The 23791-nt window shown below is 41.5% G+C and overlaps 1 protein-coding gene across 11 annotated transcripts in view; it reads right to left on the reverse strand.

Moving 5' to 3' along the window:
• Positions 1-636: 636 nt before the first annotated feature.
• The window catches only part of plcl2 (phospholipase C like 2), a 33285-nt gene continuing 10130 nt past the window's right edge, over positions 637-23791 (reverse strand). For 3 of the 11 annotated variants that reach the window (XM_081720174.1, XM_081720173.1, XM_027012277.3), the window contains 5 exons: positions 15289-17772; positions 13041-13244; positions 9182-9257; positions 4464-4573; positions 637-2436 (listed from right to left, as the gene is read on the reverse strand). In XM_081720174.1, the coding sequence (XP_081576300.1) occupies positions 2227-2436; positions 4464-4573; positions 9182-9257; positions 13041-13244; positions 15289-17721 (3033 nt within the window). In that variant the 5' untranslated portion in view covers positions 17722-17772 and the 3' untranslated portion in view covers positions 637-2226. Of the gene's footprint in view, positions 3464-4463; positions 4574-9181; positions 9258-13040; positions 13261-13504; positions 13584-15288; positions 17773-23791 lie in introns of those variants that run through there. The other 8 variants (XR_014125142.1, XR_014125147.1, XR_014125143.1 and 5 more) reach the window with 8 other exon arrangements.

Genomic DNA, 23791 nt, shown 5'->3' on the forward strand with positions numbered 1-23791 from the left:
GGAGTAATGTGGTAGTTATGATTACTGTAGGTACTCATATGGGGTAATGGGGAGAGTACTGACCACTAAGTACTGATATAAAGTAATGACTGATATTTAGCTGTACATATTTAGCTTTTGGAACAAAAGTTTAGTGCAACTCCTGCCAGGGGATCCAACCTACCTGTCTCCTTGCCATACTTGGAAGGTGTCTCAAGATTGCAAACAGAACCAAATCTAAATCTAATTTATGTATTGTGGTCTATCCTGAAGTTTCTGAGCTGTTCCCTTGTCCTGCTCCAATTGCAATCATTGCCCATCTTAAGGTAGTGTAAGAGGCTAAATGAGTAAGTCCACCTTAAATCCTTTACATGAAATTGCGGTTTTACTGTTCTTTACAGGTGAAGAGAAAATTATGCTTTCAAAAGAGATGAAAATCATTGTGTACACATTTGCTCTAGCAGGATTTCCACCATTCGAACAGGTGTGCCACTGGCTGTGGGTCTACAGAATTTTGTAGTCAACCAGTCAGAAAGAAGAAATCCCTGTCTGATGATAGGCTGCTTTCATTTGGTGCTCGCCATGACAACTCAAGTGCCGCTCAGACTGGTGGGTGGCCTGTGTGATGCACTGCTTCCAAAAGAATATTTAGCAACACAGTTTAGAGAATTTATTTGACGTTAATTTATTTCAGAGCTTTTAGGTGTTAACAGGGTAAAGGAAAACTGGTATTCTTTGAAACTGCCCTGTGGTATAAATGGTTAACTAGGGTTAAAAATACTCCAACCGTTACATCACTGAAATGTATCAAACACATTTTTTTGTTTGTTTTGTTTTATGTCCATTTAAATCTCTGGTAAGAAGCTGTAAAATAGTGGAAGTTATTTACTAGGTTGAACACTAGACTGGCACAGTGAGCAGGACGTGCTAGACATGAATACTAACCAGCAAGAAGCAATAAGTTGGCAGGTTGGTGCTGGGCAGGCCTAGCTTAGCTAACCTGGCAGAGGGATCTTCTTTCCTTCTGGCAAACCCTTCCCACCCCCACCCAGTGGACAAGTCGCTAGCACCGAGGCACAATCATGTTTAGCAGCATCCATAAATAGATGTACTAATTTATTACCAGGAACGGTTGAGAAGCATAACCGTGTCCTTTCCAGCATCTGGGCCTCCGTTAAGGATTCCACTGCATACCTGCACAGATCTCCATCATTTCTCTCAGTCGATTTGCTGCTGGTTGTATTTAAAAGGTACAGAATGCTCCTTCCAACCACACACATGTGGCTCACGTGTTCTCCATAGGGGAAAGAAACCCTTCTGAGTTTGGGGTTATTGACAAAACATGTTCCAGCAGACTATTTCCATTGACTCTTCAATCATGCACACACAAATAAAATATTAAACTATTGAAACAGCCATTTTTAACAAAATAATTATCACCCATTAAAATGGCGCACATAGCAAAAAAGGTAACATATTTCCATATATATATATATATATATATATATATATATATATATATATATATACACACATACATACATACATACACATACACAGACACACACACACACACACATATATATACTATTTTGGCAGACAGAACTTGAATTAGTTCATTATTGTAAACAACTTGGCTCATTCTCATTCTCTCTCTCTCTCTCTCTCTCTCTCACACACACACACACACACATCATTCATGGCTCCAGTTTCAGGTTGTCTAAAACCTTTACTCTTGTGCTTAATGGCAGTCTTGGTGCAAGGCTCCACAAGTGCTTGTCTTTAGTACAACACAGCAGCGAGTCTTGTCACTGTCGCAGTGCACAGTGACCTGCGCACCTTACACACCCACACGGGTTTGAGCGGAGAAGTCTCAGGGTCAGAGGAGATGTGGACCAGGGTTCCTAGTTGGGGTTTTGGCCAGAAAGCCTGGCAGAAGATGAGGCACTTTGCCTCACAGATACAGAAATGATACTGGGGTGACAGAGAGAGGCAGATTAAAGAACAGTAGGGTGTAAGGCCATGACTTCTTTATCACAACGTCTCTTCCGCGTTATTCCTTCTGACCATGGCTTAAGGGTGACACAAAGCTTGACCACTCTGACCTGCTCCTTTTAAACCAATTCTCCCCCTCTGCAATGTCTGCAAAGGTTCAGCCTCAGAAGGCAGCGGCTGGTATCTAGGCTCAGTGATTTTGGGCTCCAGTGGGGAGTGGGGGGTGGGGGGTGGGGAAGAGGAATTGGGTCCTCAGTTGTCATCCTCGTCACTGATGTCCTCCTCCCCCAGGGCCTTCTCTGGGATGGCATCCAGGCTGCGGCAGGGCCTGGAGTCAGAGCCAGTGGACGGCATTGCTGCTGGACCTCCCTTGGCCAGGCCACAGGCCAGGGCAGCGTAGTGCAGCTGCTTCAGGTTCTCCAGCACCTCCACCCGAGCATGCTTCAGCAGGTCTGCCTGGCCCTGAAGAGACAGCAGGTGTCCGCTCAACGGCTAATATAATTATTAGCACCTTTCTTGACAAATAATAAAAGTTATAAAAAGACACGAATCAATCTAACAGATATTCTCAGTCGTTTCAATATCACAGCTGGGAGAAAATGTCACAAGGACACTGTATATATCCCTGGGGTGGCAGCATGCAGGAGTACTGGATAAAACAAATATGTGCAATTAAATGAACAAAATAAGCATCAATACTAAGGCCCAATATCTAATGCTCAATACGTTCTGAAACGGTCAAATTAACAGACACATATAAACACATTTGTTCTTTCTGACATTACCACATCATTGTTGCCTAAAGAAGACAGATGGCCACCTTGTGCTCCAGTGTAATGGCCTGAGGTCCCTCAGACCGACTCTCAAGAGCTGACTGAGCTTTCACCAACTTCAGCCCCGATAATCCTGTGCAGATCCACTCTGGTTAAACAGACTTGCTAATTAATTACGGAGTCTGGTGAAGCGCTCGCAAGGATAAACAACAGAAACGACCTTAGGGGAGATGATCAAGGGACCATGTATTAATCAAAGGGCAACTTCAGCACGTAGGGTAATCTTTAATTAATGCATGCAAATATGACTCACCCTCGAGGTCAAACATTCATTATTACAGAGGGAAGGCTGAATGGGGTTTAGATAAGTATCACACTGCAGGGCAGATTTTTTTAGACCTATAATTCTAAATGAGCAAAATCCCCTGGGTGAGTCGCTGCCCATGTGTTGTCCGTCTCAATTACGAGGTGCACAAAACAGAGCAGTGGAGAACCAGCTGTCAGGGGTGCAGCTCTTCCGAGCCTTCCTCAGGTCAGCCACTTACAAACTGTATCACTGGTGCATCACGGCTGGTCCACTGACATGGCTTAACATACATTTTGTTTCTAGCAAAAAAAATTTATTTTTTTCTTCTACCATGCATTCTTTTTTGTTCCAGTTCATTATGTATAGTCCATGCTGGCCGACTAGCGCTGAACACTGAAGAAGCATGTTCCTGAGGCCAAATGTAGGAAAAAATCACGCATCAGTACATTTCAGAAGGAGGTTTGTACATCTTTTATATGTAATATTAGACATAATTATGAAAAAGTAATATAAACGTATTATAAATGTTAAAGACAATGTCACTTAACAATCATCCCTGACAGATGTATTTGAATAAGGTCCACCTATTTTAGCTTATGAGACAACAAAGAATTTTTCTTGGTTGCCCAGTGTAACCTCCAGGGAGAGCACCACAGTTGTTCATCACTAAGTAACGCGGGAAGCTGATTCCTCAAGCAACCTCACCCAAGCTGGATCCTTCCTGTTAGACTGCTGCAGGTATCGAGAGTATTCCATTAGATATGAGCTGGTACTGAGCTCTGCAGCAAGACAGATCTCCAGGACAAGCCAATGAGCCTAGAGAGTGTGGATTAGAATTCTGTCTAAACCCCCGGAACATTTCCGCATGGTTTGAAATACCCCAAAACCTATTTAACCACCACTAACATACCTGCGCAAGCTTTATTTAAAACAACACCTATAAGCAAGGGATGTCCTCAATGCTGCATTCATTCATGTTGACAGTTTTGGTGTCAATCAGAAACCACCTTCCCACAAATAGCACCTGTTTCAGGCACCATGATGCAGCAAAGGTACCAGTCACTTCTTGGCAGTGTAGCCCTGGGCAGTATGATCTGGAAATCGTGAATACTAATAGCTCAGGCTGACAGCACCTCGGAGCAGAGAGAAGTGGGGGAAAAGGAATGAAAGGAGGTGTGAGAGAGAGAATTTGAGAAAGAATGAGACAGAAAGGGGGAGAGAAATAAGAAGAGAGAAAGAGAAGAGACTTTGAATTTGAAAGAGATGGGACAGAGTGAGGAGAGAGAGGAAGACACAGAGTTAGAGAAGGAGCAATCAAGACCAGGGTGGTGGCAGGGTGGTGCATGAGGCAGAGACTAAGAGACAAAGAAAGCCAAGCAAAAAGGAAGGCAGGAGACTGCTGTGTGCACCTTCAGAATGGTGATGTTCCATGTGAAGCTCTCCACTGACTTGTGCTGCTTCCTCCCCTTCAGACCCTCCTTCACTGCCATGTTGTGGAGATTCTCATGGAATTCCATCGCTGAAACGCAGAGCACAGCGGGGTGACAATATTTAATTTGGAATGGAAAGGTTGCCAGTACAATCAAATTCCCAGCTCTGCCAGCACTGACAAAGACTGCTGTTTCTAATAATTGTGAAAATATTGCATTGTCTATATTGTACACTGTGACATGTAAGAATGGTCTAATTTAACCGTTCATTAGATTTGTTTGCTTTCCCTTTATGCCCAACAGTGAAAAAAGCAAAAAGAAGAAATGAAACTTTCACTGATGCTGGCACTGTGAACCTGACATACTGCTTTCATTTTCACCAGTTGAAAGCTTGTTTTCATTCCCACAGCCGGTGATGAAAGAAGGTCTCATTCGGGTTCTGCTTCATGCAACAAGAGATCTCTCAAAAAGCACTTTCCCATCGTGCTATTGAGGGAAGACCTCTGCAGCAGCTGGGAACAGTTGGTTAGGATTAATAGCAGTCGTGTGGTGGGAGGGGGGACAGGCAAGGCTGTCCGTCATCGCCTCGCTGGTGGTGCCAGTTGTGTGGTGGGCATACAGGCAAGGCTGTCTGGTCTCACCTAACTGGCAGTCATGTGGTGGGGGTACAAGACAGGGTTGTCCAGCCTTGCCGGCAGTATTCAGTCCAGTCCGGAACCTGCTGGCCGAGCAGTGCAGAGGAGCACCAGTTGTGTCCCATAGTAGATTGTCCAGGCCAAGGGCCATGAACAGGTGGCCAATCCAGGGGGGGAAAGAATGAAAATAATGGAGAAAAAGTGAAAAATAAAAACTGAGTGAGAGAAAGAGAGGGATAACGTGGGAAGGACGGGCAAGACGCAGAGCCCTTTCACACTGCCTTATCATCCAGACAGGGGGAAGAGACAGGATCCGTCAGGCGAGGAGCTCACTGATTTTTTTCCTCTCTTGCCTAGCAGCTCCAATGTCGTGAAAGACACCTCAGATCTGATAGCTGTCCAAAGGCCTGGGCTGGCAAGAGTACTGCATAACCATCTGGGTCTGCTGTGACTTCCGCATTTCAGATAGATCACATTACTCAGCAGCAATGGGGTGGGGATGGGGGGTGGGGGTTGTGTTGGCATAGCAACCAGCCCCTGACCCTTTCCATAGCAACACTGTGATAAAATAAGTTCAGTGATCTCCACTTCAGTCTTTGTAAGACACACGCAACTGACCTGTAAGATTGTACTCTGACCTTGATGTTCTCGAGATGAAGCCATTACTGTAGACAATAAAAGTGACATTTTATAAATGGCCTGATTGTTTTTAAGGGCTATTTACCTCACTGGTGCACTCTATTGTTTGTGTATATATGTGGGCGTAGGAGTGTGTGTGTGTGTGTGTGTGTGTGTGTGTGTGTGTGTGTGTGTGTGTGTGTGTATAAAACGAGGTGCTGCTGGATTTAACACGTGACGGGGCTAAAGATTGTTGCCAGCACACACACACGCACACGCACACGCGCACACACATCTGACTTCTCCTCATGGCAGGAGTTGCTTAGCAACGTACAGTAGGGTGAGAGTGGGAAAATCCAGGCTGTCGCTCAGTGTGTGTGCTGGAACTTCTTCAAACACCCCATTTCCCCGCAAAATCGAGCTCTGTGACAGCAACACACGCCACAGGAGAGGCTGCCTGACCTTCGTGGCATATAGAAACAGGGTTGGCAGGGTTGCCTCAGACACACAGCTCGACCATTCAAACTGCTGCCATGAAAGCCTTCTTTATTTGGAAAAAGGACAAGCACACGGCACAAACCGAAGTGCTGACTCACTATTCATGCGCAGTTCTTATGACCAAGCTTTGCGTGCTGTTAATCGCAACACCATTTTTATTTGTGTGTTTGAGCTGAAACCATTGAGCAGCATATCATAAAACCAGCCTACGAGTTGTTTCGACCGGGTCTGCCATGAGGGATTTCTGCCGAGGGGGTAATAGAGTCCAAGCTGAGGCTCTGCATTATGTACTGCCTGTGTCACTTTGATTGCAATGCAATTAGCCAGCGCACAGGCTGGAAATGAAAGGGAGTGTTAAATGTGCTCACCCACCGACTGAAAAAAACCCCATCAGTGAGAGGAAAGACAGTCACTCAGCGCTCGCTTTACTGGGCTGGAACATTTACTCAGAGATGCAACTGCAGAACCAAATATTTGGGAATAAGAACTCGAAGTTTGCGTTTATCTCCGAGGTGCTTATAGAAAGACATGGGTCTTCATTGTACACATTAATTATAGCAAGCGTATATGTATTTGGCATTCCACATAAGCCAAAGGGTGCACTGAGTCATTCTCATGGACCTTGCAGAGACTGTACAAGGCTGGAATAATGAAAATGTCTTGCATCTCCCTCTCCACTGTGACCAACTGATGCGACATTCATTCAATTGCTAGGATTATGTAATGTGTCATTTTCTAACAAAAACTTTCAAACCTGCTCATGAAGCTAATAACACATGCTCAAGATGCTGTAGACATATACTGCGCCAAAGGACACTTGCTGCTGTAAGTGAAGGAGATGGTGCAGGTTTGCACAAGTTTCTACAAGTGTCCTGTTTGATACAGCTACCTTCAATTGTTCATCACACGTGCTTCACGTAACCTCCTACACACACACACACACACACACACACACACAAAAAAAATTCCACACAGATTTCTGGCTCTGTGATTCCTTCCATGGAATGCCCAAATGCCAAAAGTATTCAAGAGAATTACTTTAACATTCATCATGTTAAACTGTTCAATACATAATCCATATCTTAAAAGCAAACCCATGTCTGCTGATACTTGTGAACTCCTTCACTGTTGGGAAATTTGATTGATTATTCAGGCCTAGTTTTTGATACAAGAGTTTTCCATTGGGTTCCGCAGGGAATACAGTTAGCATTGACCCACTTCCACCCCCCGAATCACTCCTGACACTGCACTCTTACAAATGCCCCCAGGACTGACACTGATATGATAAGATGTGAATTAATTAACGTGATTCAATTTGGTGTCTACAACATCTTACTTATTACATGTCAACAATATCTACTGAAGTGATGTAACAGAAGGAGAGTAATTTGTTTGCATTTTTCTACTGTTCTTGGCTGACTAAAGTGCCTGATACGAGTAGAGCAAAAGCGGTGTGTGCAGGGGCAACCTCAGAAATTCTGATGTACAGCGTGTGCTCTCTGATGTGCCAGAACAATAGGAAATGAATATTTTATGTGGCCACAACTGCAAATCAATAAAAACGGAGGTCTGGTAACAGAAATCCATAATTTCTTCTTTCGGGAGAGGTGGTATTAAATTCCAGTGAGAATAACATAGTTAAACAGGGGGAAGGATACGCATTTCATTTTAAGAGATGCAGATTTACAAAGCACGGCCAGTGTGTTACAAGCTGTCTGGCACCATAACTGTGTCAGCTGGTTTAAGAAATCAATTCTAACAAACTGAGAGAAACAGGAAATGAGAGTGATTTTATTAGTTCCCTTCTTTGGGCTTAGTAAAGACAGGAACAAACGCTCATCGAGTGAACAGTAAATGGGCTCTGAGAGCTTCCATGACTCCATCAGCTGAGATCAATGTGAACCTGGGCCTGCCTGTTATTTTACCAATCGCTCGTAGAGTCACGAGAAATTTCTAGCATGCTAAATATCTGGACCTGTTGGCAAGTCTAAATCCTGTAGTGTGAAAAGTGTAGACCAGGCTATGACTGGTAGGGAGTGCAATGTTGAGCTACAGCCAATGAGAATGCAAGATATGGAGTGAGGGGAAAACTTGGGGGGGGAGTTTATATGAAATGTACCATGCAGGTTTCCCCTCATTCCATATCATGGTTGTAGCTCACATTTAATTTATGTCAATTTACCCAAAGCAACTTACAATTACAACTGAATTAAACTTGACAGCTAAGGGCCTTGTTCAGGAGCCCAAGTGGTAGGGCTTGAACTAGTAACCTTCTGATTACTAGTCATGTACCTTAACCACTAAGCTACCACTGCATCACGTTCAATACCACTCATAACAACTTCTTATGGGCTATTGTTCCTAGAGGCACCAGGTGTCCGTGCCTGGCGGGAGCAGCACTGTGGGCATTCCTCTGCGCAACCGGGATCGATAGGCAATGAAATGCAGTGAGGAAAAAGAAAAGAGGCAGGGCCCGAGCGCGGAGTAGCGTGTGCTGGCGTTCTCTCTCCCTCCCTTTCATCTGGGGTTGACAGTAAGCAGCTTGCAACTGCTTAACTCATCATAGGTAGCACCGCTTTGATGCTGCTGTGTGGAACCAGTCACTCCATTGCAACATTTTTAATTAGGGAACAGAGGGCCAGAGAACATTCAGAACTGCTGACTAAGTTGTTCTATATAAAGGTCACACAGGTGAAGAGAAAAGCTTATGTAAGTTAAAAAGAAAAGGCTTTACATAAACCAAGTGCCAGCAGAAATAGTTTCTACTCCTTGAATTAATTTATTTATTCTATCTGAGTCTTTAATCTTTGTGTGTGGACTGGCTCATAGCTTGTACTTTTTCAGTAGCCAGTGTGAAGGGAGCTGATAATTTGCCATCCAGGAACCCTGAATGGAACACGATGTCCCTCTCCCTCTCACTCCAACTCTCCGGTTCTCTCGACTCACCTGATTTCTGGACTTGCAGCATCCTGTCATAGACACCCTCCGAGTTTTCCAGCAGCGTCCGGCTGGTTTGAATCATCTGTGAGAGGACAAGGGAACAACAGAAAAACAGAACCATGTAAGCCACAAAACAAACGGCTGAGTAGTCCTTTAGCAGGCTGCAGATAATGGCTACCCACATGTGTGCATTCTCTCTACCGCGCCCATGCTCCGGGCCCGCTGCTAAGTGTTTAGTAATAGCTGTGTATGCTGTGCTATAAAAGATAAGTGACTATAGTCCCGAGAGGCAGCCCAGAGCTGCCCAGCGAAGCCCTGTTTTTCCTAACGCAAGCAAGCACTTATAATGAAGTGAAAATGGGCCGAGTTATGCAACGGACAGAATCCTTTATTTAAAGGGTGCCCACGCCCTACTAGTAGCCGGAGTGGGCACGCATTCAGTCCTGAGAGGCTATTCAGTCAGCCGTGCTCTCTAAGGCAGGCACAGCACACCTTGGCCCTCTGCTCTAGACCTTCACCACACGGCAAAGTTTCCACAAATGGTCCAATAGACTGAAGCCCAAAAGAAAAACACCAGTGGGGTTTTGGGTTCGCAAAACCAAGCTGCCTCCAGACTACACCACTTTACTGTAAACAACAGAAAAACTGTAATACATAAATGTAAGCAAGTTCTGTAAGTAAATAAGACTAAGTAAACTCTACTATCCATCCGCTATAAATCCTCAGAAACTGAAGCACTTTGTCCAGATAACTGAAAACTGGAGGTGTAGTCACAAATGGATGATAATCTTTAAATGTAACTGAAAGGTTTTGATTAGCTAGTATACCTTTGGGAGTCAGATCTCTCCCCAGTGCAATTTTCCCCTTAAATTAAGAACACTCTTCCTGACCTTTTAAAAATCCCAACACAACAAATGCAAAGACATTGGAACTGAATTTGAATCCTTAGGAAAAAGGTGAAAAAACCCTTTTAACCTCTTCCATTTGACAGACACAATAAGCGCCTGAAAAATCTGCAGTTAAATGACAGCTAAAAAAAAAGAAAAAAAAGAAAGAAAAGACATCTCTTCAAATATGAGCCATTAGCTGCTATTTCTTTAAATATAAGCCATTAGCCCTGGCTAAAAAATAATGTATCAACTAAAAATGGAGCAGACTATAAATTGTATTCTGTTGGAGGATTCTGCTAAATATGTTTCAATTAGTTCCAAGGGCACAGGTCTTCATGTAGTACAGATTACACTAATTACTGACTTGTACATGGTGAATAAAAGCATGGCAAGGTCGCATATTAAAAGGCAGATCGACCTCCCTAAGAAACTGGAGGGAGAGAGAGAGCGCGAGTGTGTGCGAGTGTGTGTGTGAGTGAATGTAAGAGAGAGAGAGAGTGTGTGTCAGAGAGAGAGTAGGAGTATGTGAGTAAGTGAGTTTGTGTGTGTGTGTGTGTGTGTGTGTGTTTCTGCGTACATATAGCTGATTTGGCTGCACACTGTGTGTCAGCCTCCTGGTTTTGATGGGCTGTATCCAGCATGTCGTACAGGTCAACAGACAATAGCCTCTCTCTCCAACCAGGAATTACCCAGGCACAGTCATATGAAGAGAGAACAAAGCTGAGAACAAATTCAGTCTGGGCCACATCTGCTCCACAGCTCACTGCATCATCTTCTCAGAAACAATACACACACTGTAGATTTCACAAATGAGAGATTTTTTGAGCAACAGCAAAAACAACTAAAGTCAAAAGTTCCAATGTACAGTCCAACCCACACTTGATCCCTATTCATGTGGGACCATGCTGTTCATGTAACGTCTGATGTGGTTCCCACAGTCAGCCTGCGGGGGGCGGAGGGAAGTGAAGGGGCGGGCAGGTGGGAGTGGCTCTCAAGTCACATTCCACAGCTGTAGCAGCAATCTCAAGGCTGACATGCCCACTGTGATTAGGCTGCTAATGACTGGCCAAATTACAGCCTTGATGGCAGGCCCAGCAGTGCGCAGGGTGTATTTATAGTGTGGAGCACTCGGAAGAGGAGGGGAGGAAGACATCAGCAGTTGAAAAAAAAAATCGTTCATCTTGTATTGATTTTTGAGGCAGGATGGAAAGTCACAGAGTGCGACAAGTGCCAGTAGCCAGTGATCACGTTTGTACTACTGTAAGTCCACTGTAGTATAATACAGTATAGCCAGTATAGTCTACATGCGTATTAGTGTTCCTCCTTTAAAGAAGAAATGGATCACCATTCTGGATTTAGCTAGCCCAATTAAATAAAGGAGAAACGCTTCACCTCAGTTGTAAGACTTCCTTGGTGACAAAATGTGACAATCAAGCACTGTTACCTAGTGCTTTCACTGAAGGCAGCTAGCTCACAGGATAGTCGACATCTCCAATTACATAACACCCAAAACAAAAATGATATAAAAACGTAAATCTTTTTTCATTAACCACTTTTTCAATGTTCATCCTACTGATATAGGGCCATAACAGCGCCACTGATCCATGACAGTGAAGAACAGGCCTACTTCAGAAGCTTGCAAAGCCTGCTGCCAGACTGTGTGTGAAATACAGGGGGAAAATCCATCTTCCAGTGGCATAGAGGATAAGGCCAGCTATCAGTGGCATATGGAACCACCATTTGACTGGAAATGCTGATTGGAATTGCTTCTCCTTCAACCTCATCTGGTTCATCCAGGACCACAGTCCCTTTCATGCATTAAGCAACAGCACCCTTCCTCTGGCATGCATCCGCGATTCTGACTTTGCCGATTTGTGATCATGCATAATCCATATAAATGAAAAGTGCTTACATTTACTATTCCCACCTGTGCCTTCTGATTTATACCTGGCATTCCGGTATCCCTCAGAAATCCTGAACCGTGTACCAGGCATGCTTATCAAATACTGTTGCAGTAACTGTTGCAACCATGACTACCACCCTGCTGGCTCTAGAGAAACATGGTTGCCCTCATAAAGCACATCCACTGATGGAAACTCCAGGACTGAGCCTGCTGAGACAGACTTATTTCTATGTAAAGATGAGACCGGTATAAAAGCAAAACATCACTACCATTCAGAGTTATGCTAATACTATTCACAACCCACCAATCTCCAGAGTCAGCTTTCAGCTATACAGAAAGCACTATTATATGTCTGAAATAGATTTTTTTATCCTATAATTCATGTATGAAGTCGAACTAAAGCTGAAAACATCCTGCATCAAAAATGAATGTCAGACTACCTTTCTCCCTCTACATATAATTGTTTATATTCCGTATTTGGTTTAAAACTCAATTATGCTGGGGTTTATGTTAGATACATACTTGCCAAATAAATGAAGAAATAAATGTTACAGTGATGGAGCAGAATATTGACCAAAAATGTTACATTAGATATTTTGTAATCACTGATATTTAACATGCTATCCAGATCACCCAGCTCCCTTTGGCTTTACTGTATTAGATTAGAGCACTTGTGTATTAGAGAACTTGTGTTCGTTCACTTCTTGCTAAACAGCAGTATTCACATGCAGTAACAAATGGAACAAAGCTACTTCATGCTTTGCATCTCCCAGGCAGACGCCCCAAACAGACCTCTGCCTGACCAGGTGTTACTGATATTCATCCAGCACCAGGCCGTTAACATTAAGATTCATGATCCATTTAACATTTACTCTGCTAAACCATGAAGCAAAATTTTTCTTACCCCACAGAAATGCAGAATAAACTTAGTAAGGTGATGTATGATACAATATAATCAAACTACAGTAGACCTCTGCTGTACATTTTCCTCCTTGAGTTCAAGTTACCAAAAAAAAACAAAAAAAACTGTTCACACACAGTAACATAAAAATAAATCTTCAAAAGTACTCACTGTTTCATACGTGCTGACCACCTTTTTCAGGACATCCGGCAGTATCCCTTGGGCCTCCATGGTGGGGTACTGTTCTTTCAGGTTAAACAACACGACTGGGCTACTGTCTGGTCCCATGAGTCGAGAAGACAGGGCCAGCATGCATTGCTTCAGGTTTGCCACCGCAGACAAACCACACAGCTCTTTAAATGATGCTACAGCATTCTGAGGAAACACGAAGCTACGTCACACCACATGGTCATCAGGAGAACGTTAAACCACAGCACACACTTGTGTTATTTAATTCTATACAATACAAGTCAGCATTTATTTTAGCTTCTGCCAAAACCATAAACAGCTACATGTGACATAACTGCAAATGAAAAAATATGGCCAAAGGCATAAGTAAACTTCCTGATAGTAAAATGTTCCGATCTGTAAATGAATACGATTTGCAACAGGAAGTGGTTTACTGAATGCTTTACCTGCAAGAGTTCTCATAGCAAAGCAAAGCAATGCTTGAATGTGGGGGCCCTGTGAAAAGTCCTCACTGGCTCCCCAACACTTAAACAATAAAGAATCACGAGTACAGGAAGCGATAGTGGGGACACCCAAGATTTGTTGCAGTTCATCAGTTCAATTCATTTTACAGGAACAAGGCTAATAAAATACAGAGCAATTTACTTTAATGGACTGTGTTATAAAACACTAACTAATAATCAACAACAAATAAGGGACAGGTAGTTTGATTTAAAAAATACATTTGCATTATTAAAAATCATTTTGAAAAGGCTGATTCTGTAATAGGACATCTACTAAGAAACAATAGCATTTGTGTACAGACATAAGTCTACATCTTTTTTTTTATATTTTGTAAAACCTTCTCCCTGCTTCTTATATACAATTTTGTAAACAAATAAAGAGACCACTGCAAAATGACCAATTTCTCTGTTTTCTTTATAGATATGTGCTTGAGTACAATGACCTTTTTTAATTCTATAAACTACTGACAACATTTCTCCCATATTCCAAATGAACACAGTCATTTACAGCATTAATTAGCAGAAATGAAAACTGGTCAAAATAACAGAATAAATGCTGTGCTCTCTGGCTTCAAATAATGAAAAAAAAACAAGTTCATATTAATTCTTAAACTCTGATATTTCAGAAGATAAAAATTAGTGTTCCTGAGGTGTAGAGCACTTTCCTCTAATGTTGCAGCCCAAAGTAGGACATATGCACCATATCATCTTGTATCAAATCAAAACTACACATCCTTACTGTCACATATGTAATAGTGAAAACGTCAGTATGAGTCTGTGTTATCAACACCTTTTAAACTGTCAATTCACGGATGTTGGGGTATCTAAGTCCATGGGTCTATGAAGCTGGGTTCTGGGCCAGAATGTCTAAAATATTGCCTAAATTCTCAACCTAAATGGTCTTTTAAGATACATTTATTTCCTATGGGCTGAATGTGTACATTTTTAAAGAAATTAAAAGTAAGTGATCAACCATCATTGTACCAATTTTTAAAATAGCAGTGGGCCTCTTCTTAATGATAAATGGTTTCCCAGTAGAAGCTAGTTTAATCAAGTATAACTACTGGAAGGATAAAAACTGCTCTAAAGAAAAAAGCAATCCAGCTCTATTCTACTTCAATATAGTGCCTAGGGATTCCATTACTTTGTCCACCACCTATATCTCTAACACTTTCTATATTTTCCTTTTAATAACAGCAGGACTGCCTAATCTCCTTTGTGGGATTATTCCTACATGTGCCTGAGGACATACTAACCTTCAGCGATTTTCCATATTAAACAAGAATTTGACCAAGCTGTAACCTGTACAACTGAAGTTTCAATTTTCATTAACACCAACACTAAATATGTTTGGGGGCTTTACCAGTCTTTCAGTAGGCTTTGAAGCAACATTCTATCCATCCCACCAGTTGTCAACATTAAGGGATTATATGAAATCTGATTAAATCTGTGCTTGTGGCTTTGTTTTGCTTTACCAAGTTTCAGTGCACAAGTCTTGTTGAAGCAAAGCAAACTTTAATCTGTGTTTGACTCTGGGGTCAGTTCTCTAACACGTTTTTCATTATCAAGCAACACAAAAAGGAGAAATAAAAAAGAAATGATTTCATACATGTCTGTCCAAATGCTCTCAGTGCTTTGCTACAGTTTATGGAAATAATTTAAAAGAGAGCAAAGACCAATTCACTGCCCCAAATTCTAAACTGCAGAAAAATAGAATCATTCCCTACCTGCATGTTCTCTCGAAGGTCAGCACCCTCTCGAAGTGGCTGTGTGGCAGTCTTAAAAACCTCGTCCACAGCCTTGATGAGTAGAATCCTCATGGTGGCATACTCCCGGTTCCTTTTCACCTTGCGGACAGAGAGCCCTCTCTTATGGGGCTTGCCCCCACCTCGTCGATTGGTGATGGCCACGTGGACAAACAACCAAGCATGAGGAAGCATTTCGCCAGTCAGTGACTGAAGAGGAATATGTCTGAAGCCTGGCTGTAGACACTCAAAAGGAATAGTGTACTGACCAATAAACTCATCTCCGATATAGTCATCATCCAGAACAACAAAGCGGACCATGGCCAGCTCAGGAAGGTTAATCTGAAACTCAAAACTCTCATCAAAGAGTGGGTTGTCCCCATTCTGATTGACCGTTTTAGTCCTTTGCTCAGCACAATCAGCAGGAATGCCATGGATCTCAACATAGACATATGGGTCTACAACATCACCCTTGGCACCTGAACCCTTGGGTTTGGGGAAATTTTGTCCACTAATGATCTTTATGTGAAGCAGTTGTGGAGATACTCCGGGTACAGAATCTTTTGTATTGGCACTAAAATAAGACACCTGTTCCCTCATTATGGCTGGACGCAGCACATATCCACAGTTCCCATTTTGTCTGAACCAGCCAATGTTCAGGTCCATCATCAGACCTGGGGTTTGGTAGTTCATTGCCACAATCTGGCAACCACACTTCCAAAAGTCCTGAGGGTTCATATTGCTTGAATCAATTCGCATTGGGCTAGGGTAAACCCTAGCAAGGAACTTCTTGTTATAATTTACAAATTCACCAGGGTAATCAGTGGCACATTTGCTGGCAAACACCTCATTGAAAGAGCAAAGCTCCCAATGTTTCTGGCTCTCAAATGCTGTCTGAAAGTCCTTGAACTGAATGGATTTACACAAGGTCACAAGGTCAGACAAGTCTTTGGAGAGTTGAAACTTTTTGGGTTGAGTAAGAGTCTGTTGTTCTCCTTCATTGTTCAGTCGCTGAGACATTTCTGCCCCTTCATCCTCGTCAGTCACTTCCCCCTCAGAGCTTGTAGATGTGCTGCCTAGCTTCTTTCCTTTCAAAAGAATCTTCCCTTTCAAATCATTGGGGGAGGGAAGGTAGTTGTCTTCAGGTTTGGGTGGATCAGTGTAAATTTTGTCCCCAAGGATTTTCTTGAGGTGCTGATACATTAATTTCTGTTGCTTTAGGGAACAATGATTCTCCAAACACAGAATCAGGGGAAATTCAGATGCCACAAATGCGTATTTGTTTATGATGTCAATGACACTGCGAAAGACAATCTGTGAGGTCATGGTATGGCCAGTGTAAATTACCGGCTCATTGTCTGGCCCATCCCAAACATCCAGCTCTACGCTCCGACATCCCATCTTCAGGGCACGGATATAGCCTGTGATATCTGAGGGGCCCCTGAACTGGTCCTCAATCAGGTAGGTGTTGTGAGATGAGTTGATGTAATAGTGAGACAAGGGCTGGTTCATGTCTTGGCACACTGTCTTTTGTTCTGGATCAAAAATGTGGCAGTCATTAGACATAAGATAGTTTGTAAATCCATCCAAAGAGAGCCATCCCTTGAGTTGACCCTCTTTAGTTGGTTCATATTGCCGAATTACCTCCAAGCTTGTGTCTTCGCTCACTTCGGCCATTCCTTGTTCTGCCTCTAAAAATATCATTAAATCCTTGGTATCAAGAAATTCTTTGTTACTAGAGAACTGAACAAGCAAAAAGTATATTTCTGGTCTTGTGCAAAGATCATGGTACATCTCAACAAACTCCTCTTTAATGACATCACACCCAATCTTGTCTTTTGCTTTGTGCAACTCTTTAATCTTCAGCTCTATTTTCACATTTTTCAGTCCAGGATTCAGTTTTTTGATCAACTGTACAGCAGTACAAAGGCTGATGCTATTGCTGCCACTGACATCGGCATCATCAAAGAGCTCCCCAAGCCAAGAAGAGCGAAGATTGTTCTGACTGCTTTCAATCATGTTCAGGGTGTGTTTACCATAGGATATCAGGTACCTGAGTCCTGTCACCCATATGTTAGCTACATCTGCTGTGTTTGCAACTAAATCCAGAGACTCATAATTCTCCCCATAAATAATAGAGAATGCACTGTCCTCTGAAATCTGATCGTAAATGCCATTGGTCCTGAAAGTGTCTGTGTTCTTGCCAGTCCGCACTTCCTTAATGGACTTCACATCAATCTTGGCTTTGTCTGACTCCTTTTTTGACGGTTCCCACCTAAGAGACTGCATGTCCGCATCGAGGAGGAAGTAGCGATGATACACTCTGGAATTGGACCGCACCTTCCTCAACTCAGAACCATCCACCATGGCATTAATGCAGTCACTGGCACTGCTGATCTTCTTTTCAGTGGGCATGCTGCTAAAGGAAACTGTTTTCTTCCTCTCTTTTCTTTGCCTTGAGCCATCCTGTGATAAAACAGAAATTAGAATAAGTATCACTAAAGTTCAGGGAGCCAATAAATAAAATGAATCAAACTCACTTAAAATACAATTTCATTGACTGACTAATCAAAATCATAGTTTTGGCCTGTACAATTATGTAGCTGTGGAAAAAAAATCTAACAAAGTCAAGTTCCAAATAGCACTACAGATTTCATTACGTGTACACATCAAAAATTAAATGCCATTTCTGAATGTGTGGTCTTTGTTCTGATGACTTCAAAAATGTAATAAACCTGAGGTACAGAAGTTCGACTGCACATACAGAGCCAGTTTATTAAGGCTAATTCCACCCCCCACCCCCCAAAAAAACCACCCCATTCACATTTATGGCATTTAGCTGACGCTTTTATCCAAAGCAACTTACAATTATGACTGAGTACACCTTGAGCAATTGAGGGTTAAGGGCCTTGCTCATGAGTCCAACAGTAGCAACCTCCTGATTACAAGTCAAGTCCCTTAACCACTGAGATACCACTGCCCCCACCCCCCACCCCAAAAAAACAAACAAACACACAAACACAACAGCAAAATATGCAAAACTATAATCACAAGAAAAACTGTCCAAAGACAACAAACAACCTTACTGTATTTCCTGTGCTGACAAATGCTGTTTGTACCTAGGAGTTACACTGCAATTCTATAACATTTTTCAAACATATATTTTCAAATCATAATCCTTTTTCCTGTGCTTCTGTGCATCTGTGTGTAAACACTTTTCTTCTTAGCCATACTTTACTCATTCACTTATTCAATTGTCTATTTCATTTTTAATTATGCTATATTGCAGGCAGCACCTAAACTGATTTGCTATTTGTTGAGATAATTATGCTCTATTGCAAGCAGCACCTAAACTGCTTTGCTATTTGTTGGTCATAATATGAGTTATGTCACTGGACTAGCAATATTTTTACATCACTACAGCTTAAAAGCAATAATGGGAGACAAAGAAAACAGGATGCAATATGGAAAAATACTAAGAAACACTTCCCAAGGAAGTGACAAACTGACAAGTCTAGGCTATATAGGGGTCATCAATAAGTCTGTACATGAATAAAAACTGTTGTGTCAAAACATTTGTCAACTGAAGAAAAAGGAATGGCACCTGCCAATAACAGAGCAAGAGCCTCCTTGCTCAAAGCGCTCTGTAATCACTCTGCTGCAACTCCACTCCAGCTTTTCTCATTTCCGCTCCTCACTCGCTCCTTGCTCAGAAAGCTCTGCAGTCCCTCCACTCCAACTCTGCTGCAGTGTCTTTACTTTCCCATTCTATTTTCCCATTTACTTTCCTTTCTCCCCGCTCAAGCCAGAAAAAAAATGCTTGTTTTAATATGTATAAAAAATGTTGTTCTTAGCTTAATAAAAATAAGATAAAACACACTTTAAGAAAAGTGTCTAGTTTTATTGAACTGAAGGAAAACCAGCAGCAGGCTGCAAACATTTTTTTCATCTAAAATTCTTTTAACCAAAAACAAAACTGTTTCTCCTACTGTTCATTGTATAAGGGCAGTTCCCATTAGATGAAAAGCTGTGTTTTCAAGACTCATGTCTTTTTAGGTTCCATATCGCATCCTTTGTGGTAGTAACAACCTCACCATACTTGTGTTTACCATTATGACTTTTAATTAGGGACTTCCAATTTTGAAATTTTTTTAATCCTGGTCTCTGTGAAAATACCTGTGAAAAATGTACAGTGCAATTCCATCATGGGCCTGTGTCAGGTGTTGCAATGGAGCTGTACTAGAGTGATATTAATGCAACAGAAAATGCCAACACTCCATCTTTAGGAAAACCCGCTCCTCGCTCTGGGCAAAATTAAGTTGCACTGCTCCACTCTCACTCCACATCGCTCACACTCTCTGACCCACACATATCAGCTGACTTTAGTCTCTATGCCTCTATCAGAATAACAAGGTATGGCATCATTTAAAATGTTACAAATAGCCTACTATCATTTTGAACTGTATTACTATAACACACAGCCTTACAACTATGTCGCAGACATGAAAAGACTAGGACTGGCTCTCAATACTGGCCACTTTGAGCTTTTGGTCTCATTTTGTCAGAAGCCAACACTGTGATGACCTCTGAGTATACAACTCAATTTTGAGGAGCAGTTAATGTTAATGTTAATGAGTAGCAGCTTTGGATGACCAAGAGTGGGCAATCCAACGGTTGTGCTAAAGCCAGAGAGGTGCAAATCAGGTGCCGGAGAGGAAATGTGGAGCCTCCTTACATGGGTGCAAGGCGGCAACTCTGAAAACCTCTTGGACTAAGGCATTCATCCATCAATTAGACTTTAGGCTAACCATGTGATGATGCACAGGGGTGGGCCTTTATTTACCAGAAGTAACAGCTCCCAAGAAAAGACATCTAAAGTGTTGTAGACTGAAGTCTGTTTAGCTGGGTCAAAAAAGTCTAAACTTCCTGTTGGAAATAATTAAGCTTTTGAGGTCAGTGCAATTTATGTTTGGGGTATTCATTGTGCTTTTCAAGAATAAAAAGCTTCGCATCGTTATTTTATCAACAATGCCCTTTCATTGTGCACAGGCAAAAAGAAAACCGTGCTATATCTTTGCCATCATTTACTGCACAGCAATTGTTGGTACTCCTGAAGCAGCATGAGAAATGTATGCTAAACCCATCCTGCATTTGTGTCCAATACAGAAAATTTCATAACACTCTTTTTTAATGTCCATATTTAAATCATTTTTCATGGTCTGGCAGCAGTCAGTGATCCAAATGTAACATCCATTACTGGGCTTTTAGGCTGACTGAGTCATGCTAAATGCAGACTTAAACAGGCCTATGGTCTAAGCTTTTGACACACATGCGCAATAGAAACCAGAGAGTGGAAATGTTAAGTTGAAACTTAACTGGCATTATTGCACTGCAAAGATAGTGAAGATGTTTGGTTAAGTCAAGAACAGGCAATAGCTAGTATGCTGTATTGCAAAATCACCAAAAAGTATTGAGAAACAAAAATGCACCCACAAAGGCATACAAAAGTGTGCGAAATGTGTACCTGTAATGCTTTCTGTTATAGCTAGTAATTGACTGTAAATGTTTCTGCAATTCTTGATCTTAAGGTCCTGTAAAATGCTAATACAATGGTCTCTGCTTTCTAAATTCACCTCCAAAAATATGTCACTGTGGAAGATGCATCTCTAGTAGTTCATTTTCTCCAAGTTCCCTGTGAGTAACTGAATTTAAATAAGCTGTATACTGAGATTTAAAGGAAAAGCTCTCATATAACATAGAGGTAAAACAGAAGTCAAAATGACTATGCAGGGCCTTCAAGGGGTGTCACCAATACAATGTGAGTTAGCATTTTCTTATTATAGATTTGTGAAGATAAAAGCAGTGTAGTGCCTTCAGCAAATTCCTTTGCACAGCCACTGATCAGCAGAGGCATGCTGGGTATTTTTTTCCCCATGCAGGTTTATTTTAAAATATATTTAAATACCAGCATCCATATTAAAGGAGGACACCTGCTGCCATGAAAAAAAACTTGGGTCCTGTTTATTTATTTATTTTTACCAATCAATCCTAAGCAATTCAGGATGAGATGGAAACCTTGTGTACTTCACTACAACTTTGAAACCCTCCCCCCCACACACACACACACACACATTTTAGATGTGCGGGGGGGGGGGAGAGATTGTAGTGAAGTACACAAGGTTTCCGTCTGTGTGTGTGTGTATGTGTGTGATATATATATGTGTGTGTGTGTGTGTGTGTGTGTGTGTGTGTGTGTGTGTGTGCGCATACCTACTTGTAACAGTGTATTAGAAAAAGAAAAAAAACATTGAAAATTGCAGTCAAACAACATTTTCTTCACAGCAGATAGTGTGCAAAGTCCTCTGAAAGAATTTGAGTTTGTCAACAAAACAACCAGGCTAGACAAGAAATAAAAGAAGACCATAAAGTATTTGAAGTCAAGGATTTAGACTTATAAAGAGAGAAACCCTTTTCCGAATAGGAAAAAAAAGAAAATTCTTAAATCTCTTACTAAAAGTCTGAACACATGACTAAATATAATACTGATCTAGGACAGAAATGCAGATTGTTTTCTTGTGTATGGACAGACATTGCATATGTATTGACCTTAAGGCAGGGTCATTCTATAAACAGTCCTGGTTCCTGTTCTGCAGCCTCCTACGGATTTCCTCTCACGGCGTGCAAGGAAAGCCCTCACATCCCCAGGCTGGAAAAACAATGCTGAAAAACCACCCATAGTGTCTGAGATCATGTTTTTTTATTTCCTGCAAAGTATATTTGTGTGCTCTTACAAAAGTGCCACTTCTCAGCCCTTTTGGGAAACGGTCAGATGTTTCTGTGGCTATGCACATGACTTGATTAAGATTCACATAAAACACAGGTACCCTTAACATGGAGTTTAGACAAGCTTTTTAATGCTCTTTATAAAGTTTAGTTATCTCTTTCCAATGGTGTTGATGTTTCACAATAGGCAACTTGATGAGACTAAATGAATTTAAAAGGTCATTCTCTAGTTTAAACAAGGCGAGACAGCAGACAAAAACCCCAGGGATTACGCTCATAAAACATGAAGTCAAATAAATGATGCAAAATGTAAAACAAATCGTAGAACAGTTTTATTTTCAGATTTTCTACTTTAAACTATATACAAAGTCAAACTTAAAAGATGTATAAATCGCAACATATTATGCTATTTTCGCTAGCGTCTGTTGCAATTTTTAAGATTCAGTGCTTTTCAGCTTCCGTATACGGAATTAAACTTCTGATCCAACAGAAAATGTGATGGTTTGTCAAATGGCACTGATGATGGCATACTGATGTGGGTAGATTTAGAGTGGTTGGCTTTTTTCTGCATTCTGTCTGTTTTTTCCTGATAAGGGACCATTCCCAGAGCCTGGTTCAAAATCCCCTAATGTATTGAGAGGCTTTCTCTGGTTCAATGCACAACTCAGAACTGTCCACCCATTTTGAGGTTTTCACAACTCATCTACCTGTCTTTAATGTCTAAGCTTCAGCTGGGCTACAGTAATTACACTACTGGCATGCAGACTACCTCAAATGAGCATCTGTTTTTAAAAAAAAATCTCAATACGAGATCATGGATTATTGTACAACAAAATAAACTTTAATGTAATCAGTTACTTTTTAAAATGTATTTATTTACAAGTTTGTATAAAACATGCAATGCCTGGAAAATCTAGGATGCCTTTACACTGAGAAAATGCATTCAGCCTAATATCAAAACTGAAAGTTACGATCTTTATAAACAAGTCAAAATCCCTTTGGTTTTTATGACTGAAAACAGTGACTACAAATAACCCAAACAGATCGTAACTTAGAACGTGTAAGGTAGCCGCTAAACAATCTGCCAAGTCCCAAGAGAGGCTTAACCTGATAACTGCTGAACCTGTCCAGCTACCTTCAACACACCATGAGCCCGTTTCGAACATCCTGAGTTGCAGATGCGCACACTGGGGACTCACAGACCATCTGAAGTGCACTACTGCTGATCTGAAGGCTTATTAATTTTCCAAAAAAGGTGGCTGATCTTGGTTTGGGTCTAAAATCGACAGTGCTGGCCAGTATGATTGGTGTACTTCAATACATGGTACACTTCTGAACAATTCCTCTTTCTTCTAAGCAAGACTCCATTGCATCCTAATCAATGTAACACCTAGAAATACGATACCTCTCTGAGTAGGCCAGCGTTGACTACAGAATCCCCATAAGTTTAGTAAATGCATGAATTTCAGAGTTCTGTGAATATTTAATGAATTTCCCCCTCATGAAATGAGTTATAAACAATTATGCTAACACCTTTAGCACCTGTTGTCATTCAAGGAACAGTTTTCAGCTTTTAGGGGTTTTTTTCATTAGATAACAACTGTATTCTTTCTGTTCTTTCCAGGACTGTGTCTTAGCATGAATTTAGAACAATGTTCTCAAAGAACTGTGCATGCAAATTTCCACATTTAAATATAAGAAC

The sequence above is a fragment of the Electrophorus electricus genome, chromosome 1 (genome assembly GCF_041902795.1).
Source record: "Electrophorus electricus isolate QZ-2024a chromosome 1, ASM4190279v1, whole genome shotgun sequence".
NCBI classification, from domain to species: Eukaryota; Metazoa; Chordata; class Actinopteri; order Gymnotiformes; family Gymnotidae; genus Electrophorus; species Electrophorus electricus.